Consider the following 20,320-nt stretch of genomic DNA (forward strand, 5'->3'; position numbering starts at 1 on the left):
CACATTCAATAAAATGCAGAATGCAACAATCAAAATGTAGAGAATCAGTCTATATGAAATTAATGCCTATGCATAAGGATCTCTAGATCAATAAGTCAAAAAGTATCCTTTGCAGGATGTATTGAGCCTATCCTGAAGTAATGATTTTGCAAATTCTAACATTTACAGTTATGGTAAGTATATTCACACCACTAAATTAATTGTATTGTTCGAAAGGAGCACTGTATTGCATATAGCCACAGTTTCAAAAATATGTAGAGAATGGGCACCCAACATATGGTGATTAGAAAATGTATAACTACAAGTTCACATAGTAGCCTCAAAGATACATTTATCAGAACACGTTTGAAAAAGGTTGCTGTAGCATCCACAGATCTAATTGAATGTGATTTTACAACTTTATACAAAGTTTTGCTGTAATTAGCATAATAGATGGCAATATAGTTTTCCAAAAATGTGGGGAGGGTCTATTTACACAGTGAGCAAACTGATTACCCTTCCTAAATTAAACATCATATCTCATTATATTTTTAAAAGCTTTGTGCAACATGTGTAGTATTTAAATATCCACAGTATGCAAACTATTTTCTGTGTCTCTGTCAAAGTGCAAGTTGAGGCCTAAGTATGTGGAGGAATTGAGAAAGGAATTGTTTCCATTTGTAGTTACCTACTGGCTGACACACTTGACACATTCACAGGTAATTTGTGACTTGATCTGTGCAAATGGAAAAAGGGGATTTGCTGGCTTTTTTTGTTCAAGTGTTGCTTTTTATTGCCACTAGTGCCAGAGTCTAAGATCAAATAATATGAATTCAGAGAAGGATTTTGAATGATTTACTGGAACATGACGCTTTACTTTTACCTACAGCTTCCTATAAAGTATGTTTTTAGGTTATTATACATATGTGCTTCAAACAAAGCTTTCTGAAACTCTGAGGGATTTTTTTTATTTTCCCTCCGAAAGCTCTCCTACCAAAATCTGAACTTTCACTTCAGTCTAAGACTTGCCTTCATTCTCCACATTTTTTAAATTTAAATAATAATCAGTAAAGAAAAAAAAAAAAAAAACATACAATTGGGCTTTAGTTATATTAATCTGTTGTTAGAGTACTTTTCTCCTCTAGAAGTTGAGCTAAGAAATAAGATAGACCTACAATATAAAGTCATCATTGAACGTTTTAAGACTGAGTACTTTACCAACAGACTAGATTCCCTATGGGCTCAGGTTCACTCATTTAGTGAAAGACTGAAGACTGTCAAGCATAAGAAACTCATAAGGGATGCTAATGACTTTGCCCATGGTCAAGTCTTTTTATGGCCCAGAACTGTAAATACACGAACACAGAGTATATCCAATGATGGACCTCAAAGTAATGTCTCAAGTTTTTCACCGGTTTCAACTGTTATCTCCAGTACTGGAGCCATCTCGGCTCATTCTGCTCCATCTACGGTTAACAAAATGGCTAATATAGCATCAGTGTCCAATAATCTTGCATCTATTCTTGTCAATGATGTCAGTCTGGACAGTGGTACACCCCCTCCTAATCAACAGGCAGCTAAAGCATTTTTACTAGCAGGTGCTAAACCGAAGGACACATCTTCTGCTAGTAATTGTTTTTTACCTTTCCCGGTCAAGCAACAGCAAGGATGGAGAGGTCGGTCGAACAGCAGAGGACCGAGGAAAAGAAAGGGTTCCGTAGAAAAGTATACAAACACAAGGAAACAAAGAAACTGAACTCTTTAGTATGTAATATATCTGATCATGTTTTGTCTGAATCAGATCTTTCTCTATTGGAGAAAGGTCTTAATTTCATTCCATCACAAGTTAGTTTCTTGAGTGATGTTTTAATAGATTTGAGGTTATTTTGTCGCAATGTTTCATTGAAGGTTTTGTTTAAAAACAACACTGCTTTAGATACTAAAAAAGCAGCTTTACTCCTCTTATGCCACACAATGTGGAGAGTTTTTTAAAAATGTGTGAGAAGGATATTTATGAATGTTTGGCTTCAAAAAGAAAAGGTGTTGTTTTTTCAATGTTAGTAAAGATGAACAGAACTCCATTCAATCCCTGAAGAATAATGGCCATATTATTGTTATGCCAGCTGACAAGGGTGGGGCAGTGGTTATCATGAATTCCTCAGAGTATTCGGATACTATGAACAGTATGTTATCAGATGATAAGGTTTATGAAAGAATCACTAGAGAAAAGGTTAATATAATTGTTAAAATGTTGCATGATAATCTTTATGACCTTTTGATGTGTGGTCAGATAAGCTGTGAGTTACATGAGTATTTTTTAATAGAATTTCCTACCATCCCTATAATCAAAGGTCTACCTAAAATACACAAAGGAATTAAACCAGTACCAATGAGGCCCATAGTCTCTGGTGAACGATGGATAACTTCCACTATTTCAACTTTTGTGGAAGGGCTACTACGACCTTTGTTGGATGACATTTCTGTCATTCTGAAAGACTCATTTCAACTTATTGAGTTTCTCAAAGGTTTTGAGTTAGACAATAGGGGAACAGCTTTGTTATTAGTAACCATGGATGTCAAGAATCTTTTCACTAGTATTCCCAATGATTTGGGGCTCCAGGCCATCAGAGAGATCCTCGTTACTAACTCAGGCTATAGTGGCAATAGACAAATCTTGATTAATTGCCTTCTTGAAATGATACTTGACAACAATGTCTTCCTGTTTCAGGATCAGCTATATTTGCAAAAATGGGGGGTTGCCATGGGCACCCCCTGTGCGAATAGTTATGCTAACCTTGTAGTCCACCATTGGGAGCTTAACTATCTGTTTAAACATGCAAATTATAACAAAATAAGGATGTACAAGAGATTTGTTGATGACGTCCTTTTTGTATGGGAGGGCACAGAAGTAGAATGTCTGAACTTTATTACAGAATTAGAAACCACTACTACATTCTTAAGGTTTACAGCTGAAATATCTCCATATCGGGCACACTTCTTGGATCTAACGTTGGAGCTGAATGGCAATAGGATCATTACTTCATTATACAGAAAACCTACCTGGAGGAACACACTTTTACGTTTTGAAAGTATGCACCCCAGGTTTACTTTTAAAGGGATAGTTTTAAGTCAAATGTATAGAATATGCAGAATATGCAGAGATAGGGATATTTTATATTCAGAACTTAGTAATTTGGAAGGTTTATTTAAAGAAAGGGGTTATCCCCCTAAGTTAGTAAATGATTGTAAGCAGGAAGTCATCTTGAAAGTGTTGGATAGGACAGATGAAATCAATTCTGTTGGGAATATTTTTTCATTCCATAAAACGAAAAATGATAAGTTTACTGATAGACTGAGTTACGTCACTAAATACACTAGTGATGTTGTCAATCTCAATAAAATTATCAGTAGAAACTGGAATGTTTTGATCATGGATCCATTCACTAGGACAATTGTGGGTGACTATCCAAGGTTTAGCTATAAGACCTGTCATAACCTGAAACAAACCTTATGTCTAGAACAGACTTTTCCACTAAGTAACAGTTTTAGTGATCCTCAGGGAACCTTCCCATGTGGACATTGTCATATGTGTCCATACATATCTAAAAATGTCAGCTTTTCACATCCTGATGGATCTTTTACTTTTATACCTAGATTTCGTAGTGATTGTAACAGTATAAATTTAATCTATTTAGCAACTTGTGACCTCTGTGAAGTCTTTTACGTAGGTCTCACGAAGAGGAGACTTCATGATAGGGTCTACAACCACTGCTACGACATTAAGAAAGGACATGAAAGTAATGCCCTAGCTAAACATATAGTAGAATACAATACACATAGGTTTAGTTTTATGGTTCTGGAGCTACTGGCTATTAACAACAGGGAAGGAGATAATATGAACCAGTTGGCAGTCAGGGAACTTAAATGGATACTTACATTGAAAGCGCATTTATACCCTGGCATTAATCAGTTTGTATCAGTCAAACCTGTTCTCAATAACAGAAAGTTGTAATGTTGACATACATTTCATGACATCTGGCCTGAGGTTCTTTCTATGTTTTTAGTTTCTTTGTTTCTCCCCTTATGTGGGTTGAAAAAAGATGGTTTAGTTTTAAAGTTTATTAATTATTCGTCTTGTGCACCTGTCACACTTTTTTGTTAGATTCAGTACATTTTTCTATATATTTATATGTATTTTAGAGATTCAGTGTTAGTTTTCCACAAGGTTTGTGTGTCTTTTCTTTGAACACACACCTTGGATACACTTCTCTTGTTTTATATTTCTTTAGTTATTTGTATTTCAGTTTCAACTTATGATTTTGATACAATATGTTTTATGATTTTATTGTATTTGATGGTCGTTTTTCGGGCCACAATTGTATTTCAGTGCTGGTCCTATATCTCCACTTCCCATGTCAGTACCACAGTTAGATTTAGTTCTCTGCCTGACTCTTTGTCCCCCTTACATTCATTCCGGACATACAGTGGATCATGTGTCCTTTGAGGACCATGACATTGTAAGCAGTTATATACTATTACATACAGTATTCTCTGTTTTCAGTTTTAACAAGAGGCGTAAATTGCCTGATGCAGTCTGATACTTCTTTTCTGATTAAAGATCCCTTAGCTCTGTATGCATCCAGTCTAGTTACTATATGCATTACGTGGAAGTTTTATTACATGAAGTTTCAGAAGTGTTCCATGTATGGTAGATGTTTTTTGTTATGTTTACATGTTTTTTATATATATTATATTACTTTTTTTGTAGTGCATCAGCCCATTCCTTTTTAATGGTTATAATACATATGTGGCATATTAGTTAATAATGTGCACTTATCGCTTGGACAGTGATAAGCTTAGGTGTACACTTCCGCACCCCAACAGGGCTTAATGGTTTTTTGACAGGGTTTGTTCATTAGGCGCATGTCCGTGGAGGCGGAGCGTTCCTTTTACAAATTAGATGCTGCCACTAGTTTATCTGTTAATGTTTTATCTTGATGTTATAGCTGAGTTGTTTGGTCTATTCAGCATCAACGTAGACAATGAAATTTGGATACATATGGAACTTGTTGTTATTATGTCAGCAGAGAGCTGTCCTTGTGAATAAATCGATAGATATATGTTCCATCATCTTCCGTGTTTGTAAATAGTATGGGTGAGTAAGCTGCTCTTAATATTCGGACTGTTGTCCGTTCCACTGCACCATTTATATAAGTTGGTCTAATTTTCATCGCAGGATAGTTTTATGCAGAATACGTCTGCATTTTTGCAATGTTGTTTTAGGGACTATTTGTGATTAAACAGCGACTTCAGAACAAGGTGGAAAATATACTTTAGATGTATTTCTAAACCGGAACATGGTTTGTTTACGTTTATATTCATGTTGCCTTTTGTTTTGATTGCGATGTTTATATTATTATACAGTGTTGTCAAATAATTGCTTTGGTCAGCTCGTGTAGTTATATAGTGATAGGCTTTGCTGATCTGTTTAATGCTGTTTGGTAACGGCGTTTATGTTTCAGCTTTTATATTGCTTTTAGAATGTCTTAATACTGTTTCTTTAAACAGAATATGGAGGGAATGTTAATGTGTTAATAATTAATCAATTATTGTCTAATTTTCTGGTTTGAGCACCAAAAGTTTTTGTATATAAGCATGCCTGTTTTAATGTTTTATTACACCTGAAGAAGCGTAGTATAGCTACGTGAAAGCGCTTGTGTTCCTGTTTCTAATAAAGAAGGTTTTATATTTTGTGAGAATCTCCGTGTGGTGACTCCAGTGGATTTTGTATTACTAATAATCAGTAAAGCTTTAAGTCTAATTGGTCTGGAGTTAGTGTTGGACTTCTTACAAAGTTCACAACCCCACAAGATGTGACTGCAACCCAAGACAAATCGCATACTTCATATGAGGCGAAGCAGTCTGTCACAGTCACACTTATGACTAATCTTCTGCAGGAAACACAGGCCTTAAGAAGATTAGAAAATCTTATTTTTGAAAAGTAGGAAAAATACACAATCTTTCTAAAATGTGGAAAGAATTCAAACACCAAAAATGATAGAGATTAACCTAGCATAAAGCTCTATGGCCCAGGCAACCTGTGTTTGAGTAGTGGATTTGCTATCTGAGACACTGGCAGGAAAGCATGGTCGTACCCATCCAGAGCAGAGAATGCTCATCGGAAACTCTTCCTGAGGGGAGGCATAGTCCACAGACAGGTCATAACAACTTTGCTCAGCAAGCAGGAGGAATTGCCAGCACCATCCTCCAGGAATTTTTGAGATCCATTCTGTCCCCAGCTGACTCAGATAAGTCAAAGAAGGAAGGAGGAGCAGATAGACCCAATGATGGATTTGGGCACCTGGCATGACAGAATGAAGCAGGGTGGAGGACAGAAGAAATGGTAGAAACTAACAAGACTTTTCCACTGCATACTAACCAATTTGGCCAGAAAATTAAGTTTTATGGGAATTCTTTTCTCTAGGGAGAACTGACAAAGAAAATTGTCAGCATACTTTCCAGATTTTCACAATGTCTAGATTTTTCCCTCATATTTTGGTATGTTTCTTATAAAACGCGTGGATGTGTGGCTTTCTAGCAAATCATTGAGGACTGATGCCACTAAATCACAACAGACATTTGAGTTCCACATTTCATATCCTTCCAGAAATGGACACTAATGCAAAACCTGTTCAACTAGCAACTTTCTAAGAGTCATATTTAAAATCTATCCCCATTATTGAGCATTTGTTCCCCCATTATTTCTGCCTTTGTCCAGATTTCTTGTGTTAAGAAGTAGAGTGGTATGATCATCAATCATCACTAAGTGGCAAGCAGAACCAAAACTGTATATTTTTTGTTAATACAAAAATATCAAACTACATGCTACTTCAACACTGTTGCTAAAGGTCAGGTTCTTACTAACAAGCATCATGGTCTTTGTTGATCAGGCAGAGACCTTCAAGCATTTCAAGAGTCATAGGTATGCCAATGAATCCATACAGAAATAACCACCGAGTCAAAGCACTATAAATTGTGTGCTCTGAATCACATGGTACACCAGCACATGTTTTGATGGAGAGCAGACATCCTTTCCTTATGTTATGGACCTCTTACACTTACTTCATGCAGTTATACATTCCCTTTGAACACATCTTTCATACTGTATATTCGCAACTACCACTATTTGCAATTTCATCTAGTGGAGATAATGAAACAAAGCCTTTTGAAAAGCAACATGTGCCAATATTCTTTGTTGCATCCTATACTACAATCAGCATTGTTTGTATACCAGTCAACCCTTACAATGGGAGATTTGTTTCCATTCAGCACAATCAATATATACAAGGTAATATACAAAAAATAAAATAGAATAAAATAAAATATACAAAAAAAAAAACTAATTTTTTTTCAGAAAAAAAAAATCCCTGGCTTTGGCCAAATTATCTGATTACCTTTAAGTTTATCTTTAATAGTTTCAGACAGGAACTTTGTAAGTCCAGGAATGTCCTCTGGATTGTACTCTTTACCAGCAAGCTCTTCTTTTAGCACAGTTTGGATGCATTCTTTTGCAATGGCTGTCTTGAACCTGAGGGGAAAGACAAACTGCTTAAATCAGTACTGTAATATATACATTCATGCCCTGTCAGATTTGATATTTGCTGAATGGTAATACCATTATCCACAGTTTATGCCTGACAGGCATTTATTAGATTCCTGAACTAAAGCAAAAGTATAAATAATCACTAAATACAAAAGTCACAATGTGTTTGTTGTTCTGTCAAGGCATTGCCTTATAAGGGTTATATCTGGATGACTAACAACTTTCTCATGCGGTGGTATTCCCTTGATTTTTCCACTTGCACAGTTCAGGGACACTAATCATCATTCCACATAACCTTTCTGTTCTATCATTTGTGAATGAATTGACTACACTAAAATGATGGTACCATTTAAATAGATCCTTAGACATTCAACTGTATGTAAAATATCTTCATAGCCCACACCCAGTGAAGAGAAAGGGACCTTGTGGTGGATAATTAGCACTAAGGTATCATAAATGTATGCTAAATTAGCCCATCCTAGGGCAGCTCCATCCATGGGATTCATCTAGAGTAAAAGACATGTTATCTTTTCATAATATATATGAACTGAATGCAGCAGACATTTTTGTGCTAAGTTGTACACAGTAGGTGGTACAGTCAAATGCCATTGGAGCACTCATGGTCAAGAAAAGGAGTCCTTTGACCCCTCCCTAGATTTATTTTTCTAATACTAGGTTTAGTTCAGGCTTTAGCCTACTGATACACTACAGCTCCAATGCCAGTTTAGTGGTATGGCGATAAACCCTGGAATGAGCAAAAGGGAAACTTAAAAACAAGTCACACATAATGACTGTGGAATGCTATCGGTTCACCCAGTTCCAGTACTTACTCCAGTCTGTGTGACATTTTTGTTTGTTTTTTCATAAAGAAAAACAATAAACTGCCTAGCACACTGAAGCAGCTTAGTCACATTTTCAGCTTATTCAAGTGCCAGGTATCTTCCCCTCTGGTTTACCCTGCAAAAAATAAATAAATAAATAAAACAGTCCCCATTAGTTATACAAGCCCCTTCCATCCACCCACTGCAACCACTCCCCAAGTAGTTAAATAAGCTCCTTTCATTCATCCGTCCATCCATCCATCCACTGCAACCTTAACTAAAAAAGACAAAAGATCAAAAATGACAAATCTTCTACATCCTCTCAATGTAGTTTCCAGCCTACACATAAAATAACATAATATAAATACTCCTTTAAGTTTACATGGGGGTACAGTGATCCTCCCCCTTTGATCTGGCTTGCAAAAAAGAAAATAAGCTTCAGCTATTTTCATTTAGCTAGTGTTACTGAGATTAAAGTATGCATTCTCTTAAGTGCTTTTGAGATAAAATTAGGTGAAAGGAAATGTAAACATTACAAACTGTATTAGCTAGTCAGGAAGGGGTAAGGGCAGAAGGACCAGACACTGCACTATGGTGATGCAGTGTGGTGCTTAGTTAGGTCTTTCCACATCCTTCACTTCCTAAAAAGAATAGGCAAGGGGAAAGTAAAGATACTCCACTTTAAAGTTTATTCAGTAGAAGGAATGGGAGTACCTTTCAAGTTGAAATGAAATCTGAAATGCACGAGCTAGTACATATTGGATGTAATCTGCCAGTAAAGTCAGTCTTGCATTATACAGGTGCTAAACTGATTTTTGAATTCAGAAATAAAAGAAGCACCTTTTTGCACATGCTGATACGACCTGTTTATGTGATGAACTGCCCTGAGGGAGGGTACCAAGCTCCTTTCACCTACAATGCATCAGAATTAGGTGTTATGCAATTCTGCAGGAAGTCTGAACTTGGCATTTAAATCACTTATTTAAAATGGCTTTCAATGTTAAATTTCTGAATTAAACTTTAATTTGCCAACTTATATTATTTATGTCCTGATGACTAAAATACATCTAGTTTACGGTCCACTTTCACTGAAGGTCTGTGGAGAAAACCTACAACATACACAAATGGTGAGGCTTTAGAAATAAAGATTACATTAACATTACAGCAGTTTTTTACATGAATATAAAAATATGCAGATTATATTTCATTATTTATTTAATTTATTTTACCAGGCTATAGCACTGATCAAACTTGACCATTTGCAGATTCTGACTGGTGAGTATATAATGGCACATTATATGTTTCAACATTAGTAATATCTGCAAAATCAAGCATTCTAATAACTTACTGTGAAAAGAATAAACTTTTATTTACATTCAGTTTATACATAGGAAGAAATTCAATATCACATACTGTTATACAATACTAGAAATATGTTGAATTATCAGAATCATCTCAAAATGAACACATTAAGAATCTTGGTATTTCAACAGCAACATTTCAAGGGTATCCCAACAACTAAAAGACTTAGTATGATTTCTAGGATTTCTGTAGATCTTATTCTAACCACTTCTTTTTCAGCTTTACACAGCATTGTTGTTAAATTTAAAAATTCTTTGAGCATAAGAAATGAGTTTGATTTCCAATTTTTTGTAATCATTTTTCTAGCTACTGCCAGGAAAATCCAAAATAGTTTTTGGGGTTTTATAGATAAAGTAGAATATTTATTATTATTGTTAATCTAGTTAAAGAACAATTATCAGACCATAACCCCTTACAGATACTTATCTCTTCACAATAAACGTTTATTTTTTCACACTCCATAAACATATGTGCCCAATTAGCTATAACATCTTTACTGCATCTCCAATAAACCGAAGACGTGATTTTGCTAAATTAGAAATTTTATAAGGGATAGCAAGCATTCTATGTATATACTTCCACATAAAAACTTTCCAGTATAAACTTGAAGATATCTGACTAAATGAATTAAGTAACATAGTTTTATTATTATCAATTGAATAACTCAATCCACTGCTATCTAAAAAGTTTCAGAATTTTGCAGCAAAGTTATTTATAATAAACCTACATAACTTGGACAGACTTCCTTTGCAGGTCATTTAACCTTCGATGATGGCCCTCACATTCATATAATGGGATAACAGTGTTCTGTTCCTCTTCACTCATATTACCTACAAATTTATTTAATTTCTTACTGATCGATAATATTAGATGATTAACAAATTCATCCAACTTAAAATCTTTCATTAAACAATTTGACCAAAATACTAACCTATTCCTTTTTAGCAAATTCATTTTAACATTGTTCTGAGTTTCTGCAAATCTAGAGGTGTGTGTGATGGGAAAGCATAAAAATTTCCATTTTAAAAGTAAGGGGGGGTTAGGGGGTTAAACAATCTATTTCTGAACTGTTTTTAGAATTGATTTCATATTCTAAAGACTGAAACAAAATTCCTTCTAAGGTATGTTTTATTAACCAGATGAAATGTTATTTTTTACAAAGATACCTGTCTTATTAACTGTATATACTAATTGCCTATTGAAAGCCATAAAGATAACAGGCCTTATATTTGATTAAAATCTCTATCAATATCCATAAAATGTCATTAACACTACCTACCTATGTTAACAAATGTTACATGTCATATGATTCTGCAATCAAACGTGTTTTGAAGTGAACATATTTGCTTATATATTAATCTACTCACATCTGTAAAATCTATCATGTATAAAATAGCTTAATCTTGTATTGTACCTGTACCTGTGAAATATTGTTTTTTTATATATAAATTTTACTGTGTTTTCGAGGAGCTTTTCTCCCCAGGCCTCTGCTGAAAATGGACATATATCCAAGCTGGACTAGCCCGGTCAACAAATGTAAAATAAAAATAAATAAATAAATGATTGCTACATATTTCTAATTTATAACAAAATAGTATAATCTATTTTTGAATGTTTTTCCCTTGAATATTATAAGTTGGATCTGATCAGAGTATAATAACATTAAATCTACAGTAATGGAATAAGATTCCATGTCAGGGAAGCAAATACCACCATACCCTTACAGTCTAATATGATCTCTATAAGCAATTCTTGGCTTTTTACATTACCATAAGAATGAAGTCAACACTGTTTCCACTTTCATTTTTGCCAGGTATTAAAACTATTGAACGCAATGTATACATAACCTTAAGTAATATAATAATTTCAATAAGCACAGACCTATCCTCAAAAGTAAAGAAAAAAAAACCTCATTTCATTTTTAATAATGAGTAACACAAAATTATGATTAATAATCTTACTCACATCGATATATTTTTACTCCTAAATATTTTAATTCTTGCCCTTCCTAATTATATTTAACTTTAAACTTGCTACCTACTAATTGATTTAACGCTACAATTTCTGTTTTATTACTAAATTTCAGCAGCAATACTTCGAGACTTTCCAATTTCTTCATCTATTTCATCAATTGAGTTGTTTAAATCCCCTATATTCATTCCCAAATCCCGAACAACTGGTTCAACTCTTGGGGGCGTATTGTCAATGTGATAGTTCCCCAGCACAGACGATCTTGATGGATATAATCATACATTTTTTGACATTTAGTTTCAGTACATGATTTTAGACCCAGTTAGTTAGACTGATAACTCTTCAATCAATTTTGCAGTTTATTTTTGGGCAATCTCATTTATAACCAAATTTCACATGTTAAATACTGCTGTGCAAAAAAATTCAGGGTGTTTTGCTAGAAGATATCTTGAATTTTAAACTTGCACAAGAGGAAGAGTGTTTGCAAATCATTAAATCTAAACAATGGGCAATGGCTGACAAAACAGAATTTAGACTGAAAATGCTCAATATATTCAGCAGACTAAGCATTTCTTACAGCAACTTTATTTTTTTTTTCAAAAAAAAACATATCAAAGAATTACAGTTTCATTCCAGACAACAGAATTTGAAGAACCTAAACTTCCAGAACAATGGGACGACTTGCAACTCCAACTACTTCAGTCAAAAAAGAAAAAAAAAACACTCTTCCAAGTTACTCAAGAGTACAGCTTCTGGATTTGAATACAATATTAAAATTGACACTACACAACATATAGGATGTCCACAAACTGGAGTAAGTAGAGCTTCAATAGTTTGCTTAACATTATCAGAGATGAACACAGTACACCCAATAACACTTCAGAAACATTGGATTTAACCGGCACTATGGCACAGAAGGATAAAGCCCAGACTGCAACTCAGGTGACACAGGTTAGACTAGTAGCTTGGGTATCTGAGGGATGGGTAGGTGTGCCCATCCTTGGGGGAGAAGGTCACATAAGCATTTCCTATGACAATCCTTGGTGGAGGATGGGGATACTGCTGTTAGGGGGGGGGGGGAAGGGTGATGGACCCAATAGAGCTACCTCTAAGGCAGGGAAATATGCCAAATGCCCCCACTGCATGTATGCTCCTCAGTTGTACCATCCTGAAAAAGCTGTATTTTAGATTGGCAATCCTGACTAATTGAAAAAAAACATCTTCTTATATTATTTGCTAAGGGTTCAATAACTAATGCAAATAGTAGAGGAGACATGGGACATCCTTGCTTTGTACCTTTGTTTAAAGGAAAGCCTTGAGAGATACAATATCTAATTTTAAAATATGCTTTGCAATCTCTATACAGTAGTTTTGGAAATGCAAATGCTTCTAAAGTGTTAAGTAATTCCAATCTACAGAATCAAAAGCTCTCTCAATATCTAAGCTACTTAGGGGCCAATTTTTCTTTTGCTTAATCTAAAAGATTGTTACTACCCTTTTACTACTGTTATAAATTACTCTAACATGTATAAATCCAAAAGAACAACTCTTGACAGTTTCAACATTGCAATGTGCTACATATCAATGCATATACATACAATCCAGATGTTTGGTTCATGACTTTCTGGAATTAGAGACCATCCAAGTTGAAGGAACTGTGGGATGTGTTGCATAATGAAATAAACATTTTGATGGCAGCTTTAGAAAGTGTATCCCTCACTTTCTGTAAACCTCTCAGCACATGAACATTTTTACTTTTTTTAAAACTCTATTTGCTCTGGAGGCATGATAAAATGAATCTACCACAAACAAGTGAAGACTATCAGTTTTATTAGCTATTGTTCAGTTTCTGGTATCACAGCAGTTAAAACTCAGTACGGGAAATAAAAGGTTAGTGTCCTCAGTCACTAAAAAAAAAAAAAACTAAACTATTTTTCAAAGATTTTGAAATTAAATAGTTCCACCATCAACCATGGACACTTTTTCCAATCATGATCTTACTGAAGCAGATATATCACCAAAAACGTAAATTTATTTCACTGGGTTTTGAATTTCTTCACAAACACCAAGTGACCAGACAAAAGCATTAGCTGCTCCAGGGGATAACACCTCCAATGACTTCCTTAGGTTCTATAAACTAAATAAATGTTCAGTGTTTCACAGATTAAAAATAACCTATTCTTGCACCTGCTGTTTGTTTCTTCAAATGCCTTTCTTCCTAGTCAGCCTTCAGATATTAAAGTTCAACAAAACACTGCAGTAAACTTTTATGGGACTGCTTCTTATAGGTTCATAAGCAAGTACTAGGCTAAATCTCCTTGTGAGCCATTTTAGGCCTACTGAATTTCCCTTCTGGTGCTCAAATTAACCTATCCCATTCAGTGTTAGAGTGGCCTCACTCATCCCATGGTTGGTAATTATATATTACTTCTAAGGAGAATAAATGGGATCCATACCATAAATAATTTGAGGAGATCCATGCATAAGATAAAGCATTTTGGAACTGCCTCTGTCCATTAATAGTACAGTGGGTAGTCCTGGGGTAAATTTTCTGTTTCCCATCCATAGATCCATGTTGCACTTGAATATAGACATGGATTAATTTGTTTTACATGGATGGGGAGTCTTCTACATCAGTGGTTCTCTGCAAAATATACATATCCCACCAAACCATTCTGTTGATGTTGCAGAAATTTAGATCCCTAAACAGAGCATTTCAGATGACATTTGACTTGCTGATGTGCAGTAAATCCATTAGTACTGGGTCAGAAGATGCCTTGTATGCTAGACCCCAGGTAATCTTAGCAGTCTATAGGATACCAAGTACAGTGACAGGGCTTTAAGTCAGTCCATGAAGGACATATTGCGTAGGCCATGTATCATTTAATAAGGCATCTCTGAGAGCATTCCAGTTGTTGCATGTGTCTGGATGGACACATGCCAAAGTATTATACCCAATGACTGTCCTAATGAAGGCTGAACAAGGGGAAACAATTCTTTTGATTATAAGCTGTGGAATACAGAAAAAACTTTTTTATGACAATGGAAACATGCTGGTCGAAAGTTAGATCACTGTCCACATAAGTTCCCAAATCCCGAACAACTGGTTCAACTCTTGGGGGCGTAGTGTTAATGTGATAGTTCCCCAGCACAGATGATCTTGATGGATATAATCATACATTTTTTGACATTTAGTTTCAGTACATGATTTTAGACCCAGTTAGTTAGTCTGATAACTCTTCAATCAGTTTTGCAGTTTATTTTTGGGCAATCATTTTTATAACCAAATTTCACATGTTAAATACTGCTGTGCAAAAAAAATTCAGGGTGTTTTGCTAGAAGATATCTTGAATTTTGAACTTGCACAAGAGGAAGAGTGTTTGCAAGTCATTAAATCTAAACAATGGGCAATGGCTGACAAAACAGAATTTAGACTGAAAATGCTCAATATATCCAGCAGACTAAGCATTTCTTACAGCAACTTTATTTTTTTTTTCAAAAAAACATATCAAAGAATTACAGTTTCATTCCAGACAACAGAATTTGAAGATCCTAAACTTCCAGAACAATGGGACAACTTGCAACTCCAACTACTTCAGTCAAAAAAGAAAAAAAACACTCTTCCAAGTTACTCAAGAGTACAGTTTCTGGATTTGAATACAATATTAAAACGGACACTACACAACATATAGGATGTCCACAAACTGGAGTAAGTAGAGCCGCAATAGTTTGCTTAACATTATCAGAGATGAACACAGTATACCCAATAACACTTCAGAAACATTGGATTTAACTGGCACTATGGCACAGAAGGATAAAGCCCAGACTGCAACTCAGGTGACACAGGTTAGACTAGTAGCTTGGGTATCTGAGGGGTGGATAGGCGTGCCCATCCTTGGGGGAGAAGGTCACATAAGCATTTCCTATGATAATCCTTGGTGGAGGATGGGGATATTGCTGTTAGGGGGGGGAGGGTGATGGACCCAATAGAGCTACCTCTAAGGCAGGGAAATATGCCAAATGTCTCCTCTGCATGCATGCTCCTCAGTCGTACCACACAACAGTGGTGGGGAAGGTAAGTGTAATGGGTAGGCCCATAAAACAAAAAAAGAAGAGAGACAGTTGGATAGCAAAACCTACACCCCCCATAGATGCCCTTAAGACCTGCTCCAGCCCTAGCCTGAATCAAAGTAAGTCCAGAGGGAAGGAGAGGTTGGTAGACTCAGGGAGGCCCAAACCATCAGATTTCAGTAAATTAAGCTTCCATCATTACATATAAGGATTTTCCACCATTATTTCACATAAGTTCAAGGAACTGATAGAAAGGAGCACCATCAAGATACATTTATCCTGCTGCACATCAAATTGCTTACAAAGAAATGTCACTCTCATTCACATCAGCCAAAGATGTAGAGAGAGGAATTGTGCCATAAACCTTCTTCCATGAAAATTTTGAGAGACTTCTTATATTATGGAATTCCATTTTCAAAGGTATTCATGAATTAATTGAATTCTTTTTGTCTTTTTTTAAGTTTGTGTTTCTTTTCTTATGCTGTTCATGGAGCAGAGAGTGATTTTTGGTAGGATGGTGTCTCTTCTTGCTGCCGTGGCATTTATAACTTGTTCTTTTTCTTTTATTGTGCTTATTTCTGTATTTTACATAAATGATGTTAAATATGTTATAAAAAGAAAAAAAAACACTTGTTCAAGTATTTACTAATGTTGTTCAAGCATTTAGTAATGTTGGTTCTAATACTTGATGCTTACTGAAGTAAATTAAAAAAAGCATTATTTATTCACTTATAAATTCTTATCATAAGTCATCTGGAGTTGCAATAATGGCAGGCAAAAATATGACTGTGATGTTAGAACTCCTCCATTACACATTCCATTTTGCTCGGGGGCGGGGTATTTCATTACTGTATCGATTCACACTACAATCATAGACTATTCTGGTTACTTAAAATGTTACATATTCATACACAAATGTGGTTCCTCTTCCTATAGTTTTGGCAGAAAAAGTTTAGTTTTTATCTCTCAGCAGCTTTTCCAAGGTGTAAATACAAACAGTTTTGAAAACTTATTGGCAGACTTTTTGCAATCATATCATTTTACTGGTACTACAGCTATTTTCAGATTTTGGGTTAGATCATTTAGATTTTAAGCATAAAAATTATATAAGGCTTGACTATTTCTTTGTTTCTTCTTTTTTTAGACTACTGCAGATAAACTCTCCCTCATAGTACCTATCTATTCCACATTGTATCTTTTACATTTCTGAAATAAAACTTTGTGTCTTCTTGTTTAGACTACATCATTATACTCTAGCCTTTCATACCCCTCTATTCCTTTATTCCAGAGAAGATACCAGGACAACCTATCTTCTTTTATAGAAGATACTTCTCTCCTTACCTAACCTTCTACCAGCTTTCAGAACCTACCGTCACCGAATCCCCTACTGCCCTGCAACTTCTTGTTTCCATCTTTATTACTACTTCCTCACTCCCCAACTGCTATAAAATACATTTTCCTGTACTTAATTATGCTGCTCTTCAGCTTATCATCTATTCTTCTCCTCCTCCTACCATGACTCGATAATATCTCTCTCTAACTCTGTCCCAACCACCTATCCATACTGTCTCTTTATATTCACCACACATTGCAACAGACCTATTTAATACTGCCCCTCACCTTTATTCCAAATATAGGCCGATTAACTGCGCTTAAACTCAAACCAAAACAAAATTAAGTGCAAGAATCCTCTCCAAAAAACAGGTATGCATAATTCCTCAATATACTAAAATCCTTTTAGGTGGACATATGCACCCTAATCCTGGTCCCACCTATCACAATGAACACAAAAGATAATTCTCTCACACACTCTCCTCTAACCCAACAACAGTCAGCCAATCTCTAACCCTGGTGATCTCATTTTTGCTGCAATAAATGTTAGAAGCATAAGAATTAAAACTGCTGAACTACAAAGCCTGGATTACCCAACATAAGCCTGACTTCTCACTGTAGCTGAAATTTGGCTTAAACCCAGCATAAACAACTCTGAAGTTATACCTCATGGCTATATCATCATCTGTAATGACCGTATAAACAGGAAAGGCGGTAGAATTGCTTTAATATTTCCCAACATGTACCACATTTCCCATTTCTTTCTTATTGCTTTCCTCAAAATAAACAAATATGAATTACTGTCCTTTACATCTCTCCTGGTGACTATACAGATATACTGGAAAATATTCTACACTGGATATCCATAACATTTCAGAAGAAAAAAATACTACCAAGTGATGTGAATGTCAGCTGGTTGGACATAAGCTCGAAATCCCTTACATCTAGCATGAACTTGTATGGTTTTACACAACAAATTAATAGATCTGCACGTTATAGCAAGATATCAAATTTTCTATTAGACTGGATCCTAATATCAGACCCCAATAAATACACCACCACAGGTACAATGACAGACTCTCTCAGTGATCATCTCCCAATCTATATGACCATACATCTCACACATCCAGTTAAACAGCAAATTAAAACAACATGCAGTATTTCCAAGTTTAACTTAGAAATGTTCATTACTAAACTATTATTTATTAACTTCGACTTCCTAAAAATCCTCCTGTTGGATGATGATGTAAATGAATTCAATACAACTTTTCTAAATACCCTAAACAGACTTGCACCTCCTAGAAGAAAGAGACTAAAAACAAATAATGCAATTTAAATGCAATTTAGCTATCAAAAGAGCAGAATGCTAATGCAGGATAGAGAAAAAAAAACATGGAAACAATGGCAAATATATAAAACACCTTTAGAATGCTTCGCAATCATACTAAAAAGACAAAAAAAAAAAAAAACTATACTATAACAACTTTCACAATAATAATAAACACAACCCTAAAAAATTTTGGACATCTACTAAAGAAATCTTAAATCCCGCCAAAAATTCAACCCAAACCTCTCTCCTAATAACTCACCACTCAAAACTGCAATATAGTTCAACTCTTATTTTATAGATAGTACAGCCCATCTAACCAAGGATTCCTAAACATCTAATCTCAACCCTGCCCAACAGCCACATCATATCTCCACATCCAATTTCACCTTTAAACCTGTGCCCATATCCTATATAAAACTACTCAAACAAATTTAAACCAAGTTGTTCTTCAGCTGATGACCTTCCAAGTACCTAAAAATAGCAGCCAACAGCATTGCTTATCGTGTCTCAATCCTTATAAATAGGTCAGTCCAGGAATCCCACATTCCCTGTCTCTGGAAAAAGTCACACATTACTACTCTGCACAAAAGTAAATTCAACAGACATTAATAACCTTTGACCTATAGCAGTCTTATCTCCCAGTGCCAGCATCCTTGAAAAATTTATTCAAAACCAATTGCTAGACTATCTCCGACAGGAAGAAGTCCTATTCCCTACACAACATAGCTTCTGTCCTTCCCATACTACTAGCACCGCTATTTTAACCTATATAGATACTATCAATAAAGCAAGATATGGCAAACTACTCTATTCCTTATTTCTAAACTCAACTAAAGCCTCAGACACTGTCTCAGCAAAATTCTACTTCAGATGTCCTCACTAGGTCTCTCTCAGCCCACACTTCTGTGGTTCAAAAACTACCTGTCCAGAAGGTATCAGTCAGTAAAATGGTACTCCACACTTTCTCCTTACCTCCCAGTCACCACCGGTGTACCACAAGGCTCTGTCCTTGACCCCATCCCTTTAACATTTTCATCATCACAGACCACCCTAATATAATATACAGATGATTCCACTCTCATTTGCAGATCTGACAACATGGTACACCTCCAAAAAATTGCTCAGGAAGCTTTAACAGTCACTGAAATATGACTTCATAACTGACAACGCCTACTCAACCAAAAAAAGACCAAAGTACTATTACTCCCCCCCCCCCCAAATCCCTCTGTCATGAGAACACAAAATTTGAAGTCCTCTCTCAATAATACAACCATCATAGCAAATTATTACGGGCAATAGGGGATGATAAGCTTATATTCGACCTGCATATACAAAATGGAAAAGCTAGTGATGTTTTATAGAAACAAAAACTCTCTCACCGATGCAACTAAAACTGCACTTGCCACTACTTATCTCCACTGCACACTTCTTTATGGTACTCCCATCCTTACTAAGATCGAGGCTTCACAAAAATTAAAACTTGAACAAATGTTATAACAAAGCTGCTAAATTTGCAGTAAACCTCTCTTTCAGAATCCACCACTGTGCAGCATTAAAAAGCCTAAACTGGTTAGAACTGCCTCATCAGCTAACATATACGCAGCTTCTTACCACCTATAAAATTATCCAGCATCCATCTGCCTGTCCAACACTAAAAAACATTCTACACAACTATGTTCCTAGTCAGTCACTGTGATCCAGAGACCAAAGACTCCTGTCTACAAACCTATAAAATCTGCTGAGCATTGTCTGTACTTGTACATAGCCTAGTACCTACCTATGAACCTATCTGCCAGAGGGCATTTATAAGCCTAGCCAGAGTGTGTTGGCTTTCTCCGCCCCATTGATTAA

General features: G+C 35.4%; 1 protein-coding gene across 1 annotated transcript in view; it reads right to left on the minus strand.

Annotated features, from left to right (window-relative positions):
• The window catches only part of DYNLT2B (dynein light chain Tctex-type 2B), a 602,204-nt gene that overhangs the window by 336,976 nt on the left and 244,908 nt on the right, over positions 1–20,320 (minus strand). Inside the window, exon 2 of the mRNA XM_044070295.1 lies at positions 7,434–7,567. Coding sequence (XP_043926230.1) covers positions 7,434–7,567 — 134 coding nt within the window. The remainder of the gene's footprint in view (positions 1–7,433; positions 7,568–20,320) is intronic.

The sequence above is a fragment of the Protopterus annectens genome, chromosome 4.part1 (genome assembly GCF_019279795.1).
Source record: "Protopterus annectens isolate FY-2018-M chromosome 4.part1, PAN1.0, whole genome shotgun sequence".
In the NCBI taxonomy this organism is placed as follows: Eukaryota; Metazoa; Chordata; order Ceratodontiformes; family Protopteridae; genus Protopterus; species Protopterus annectens.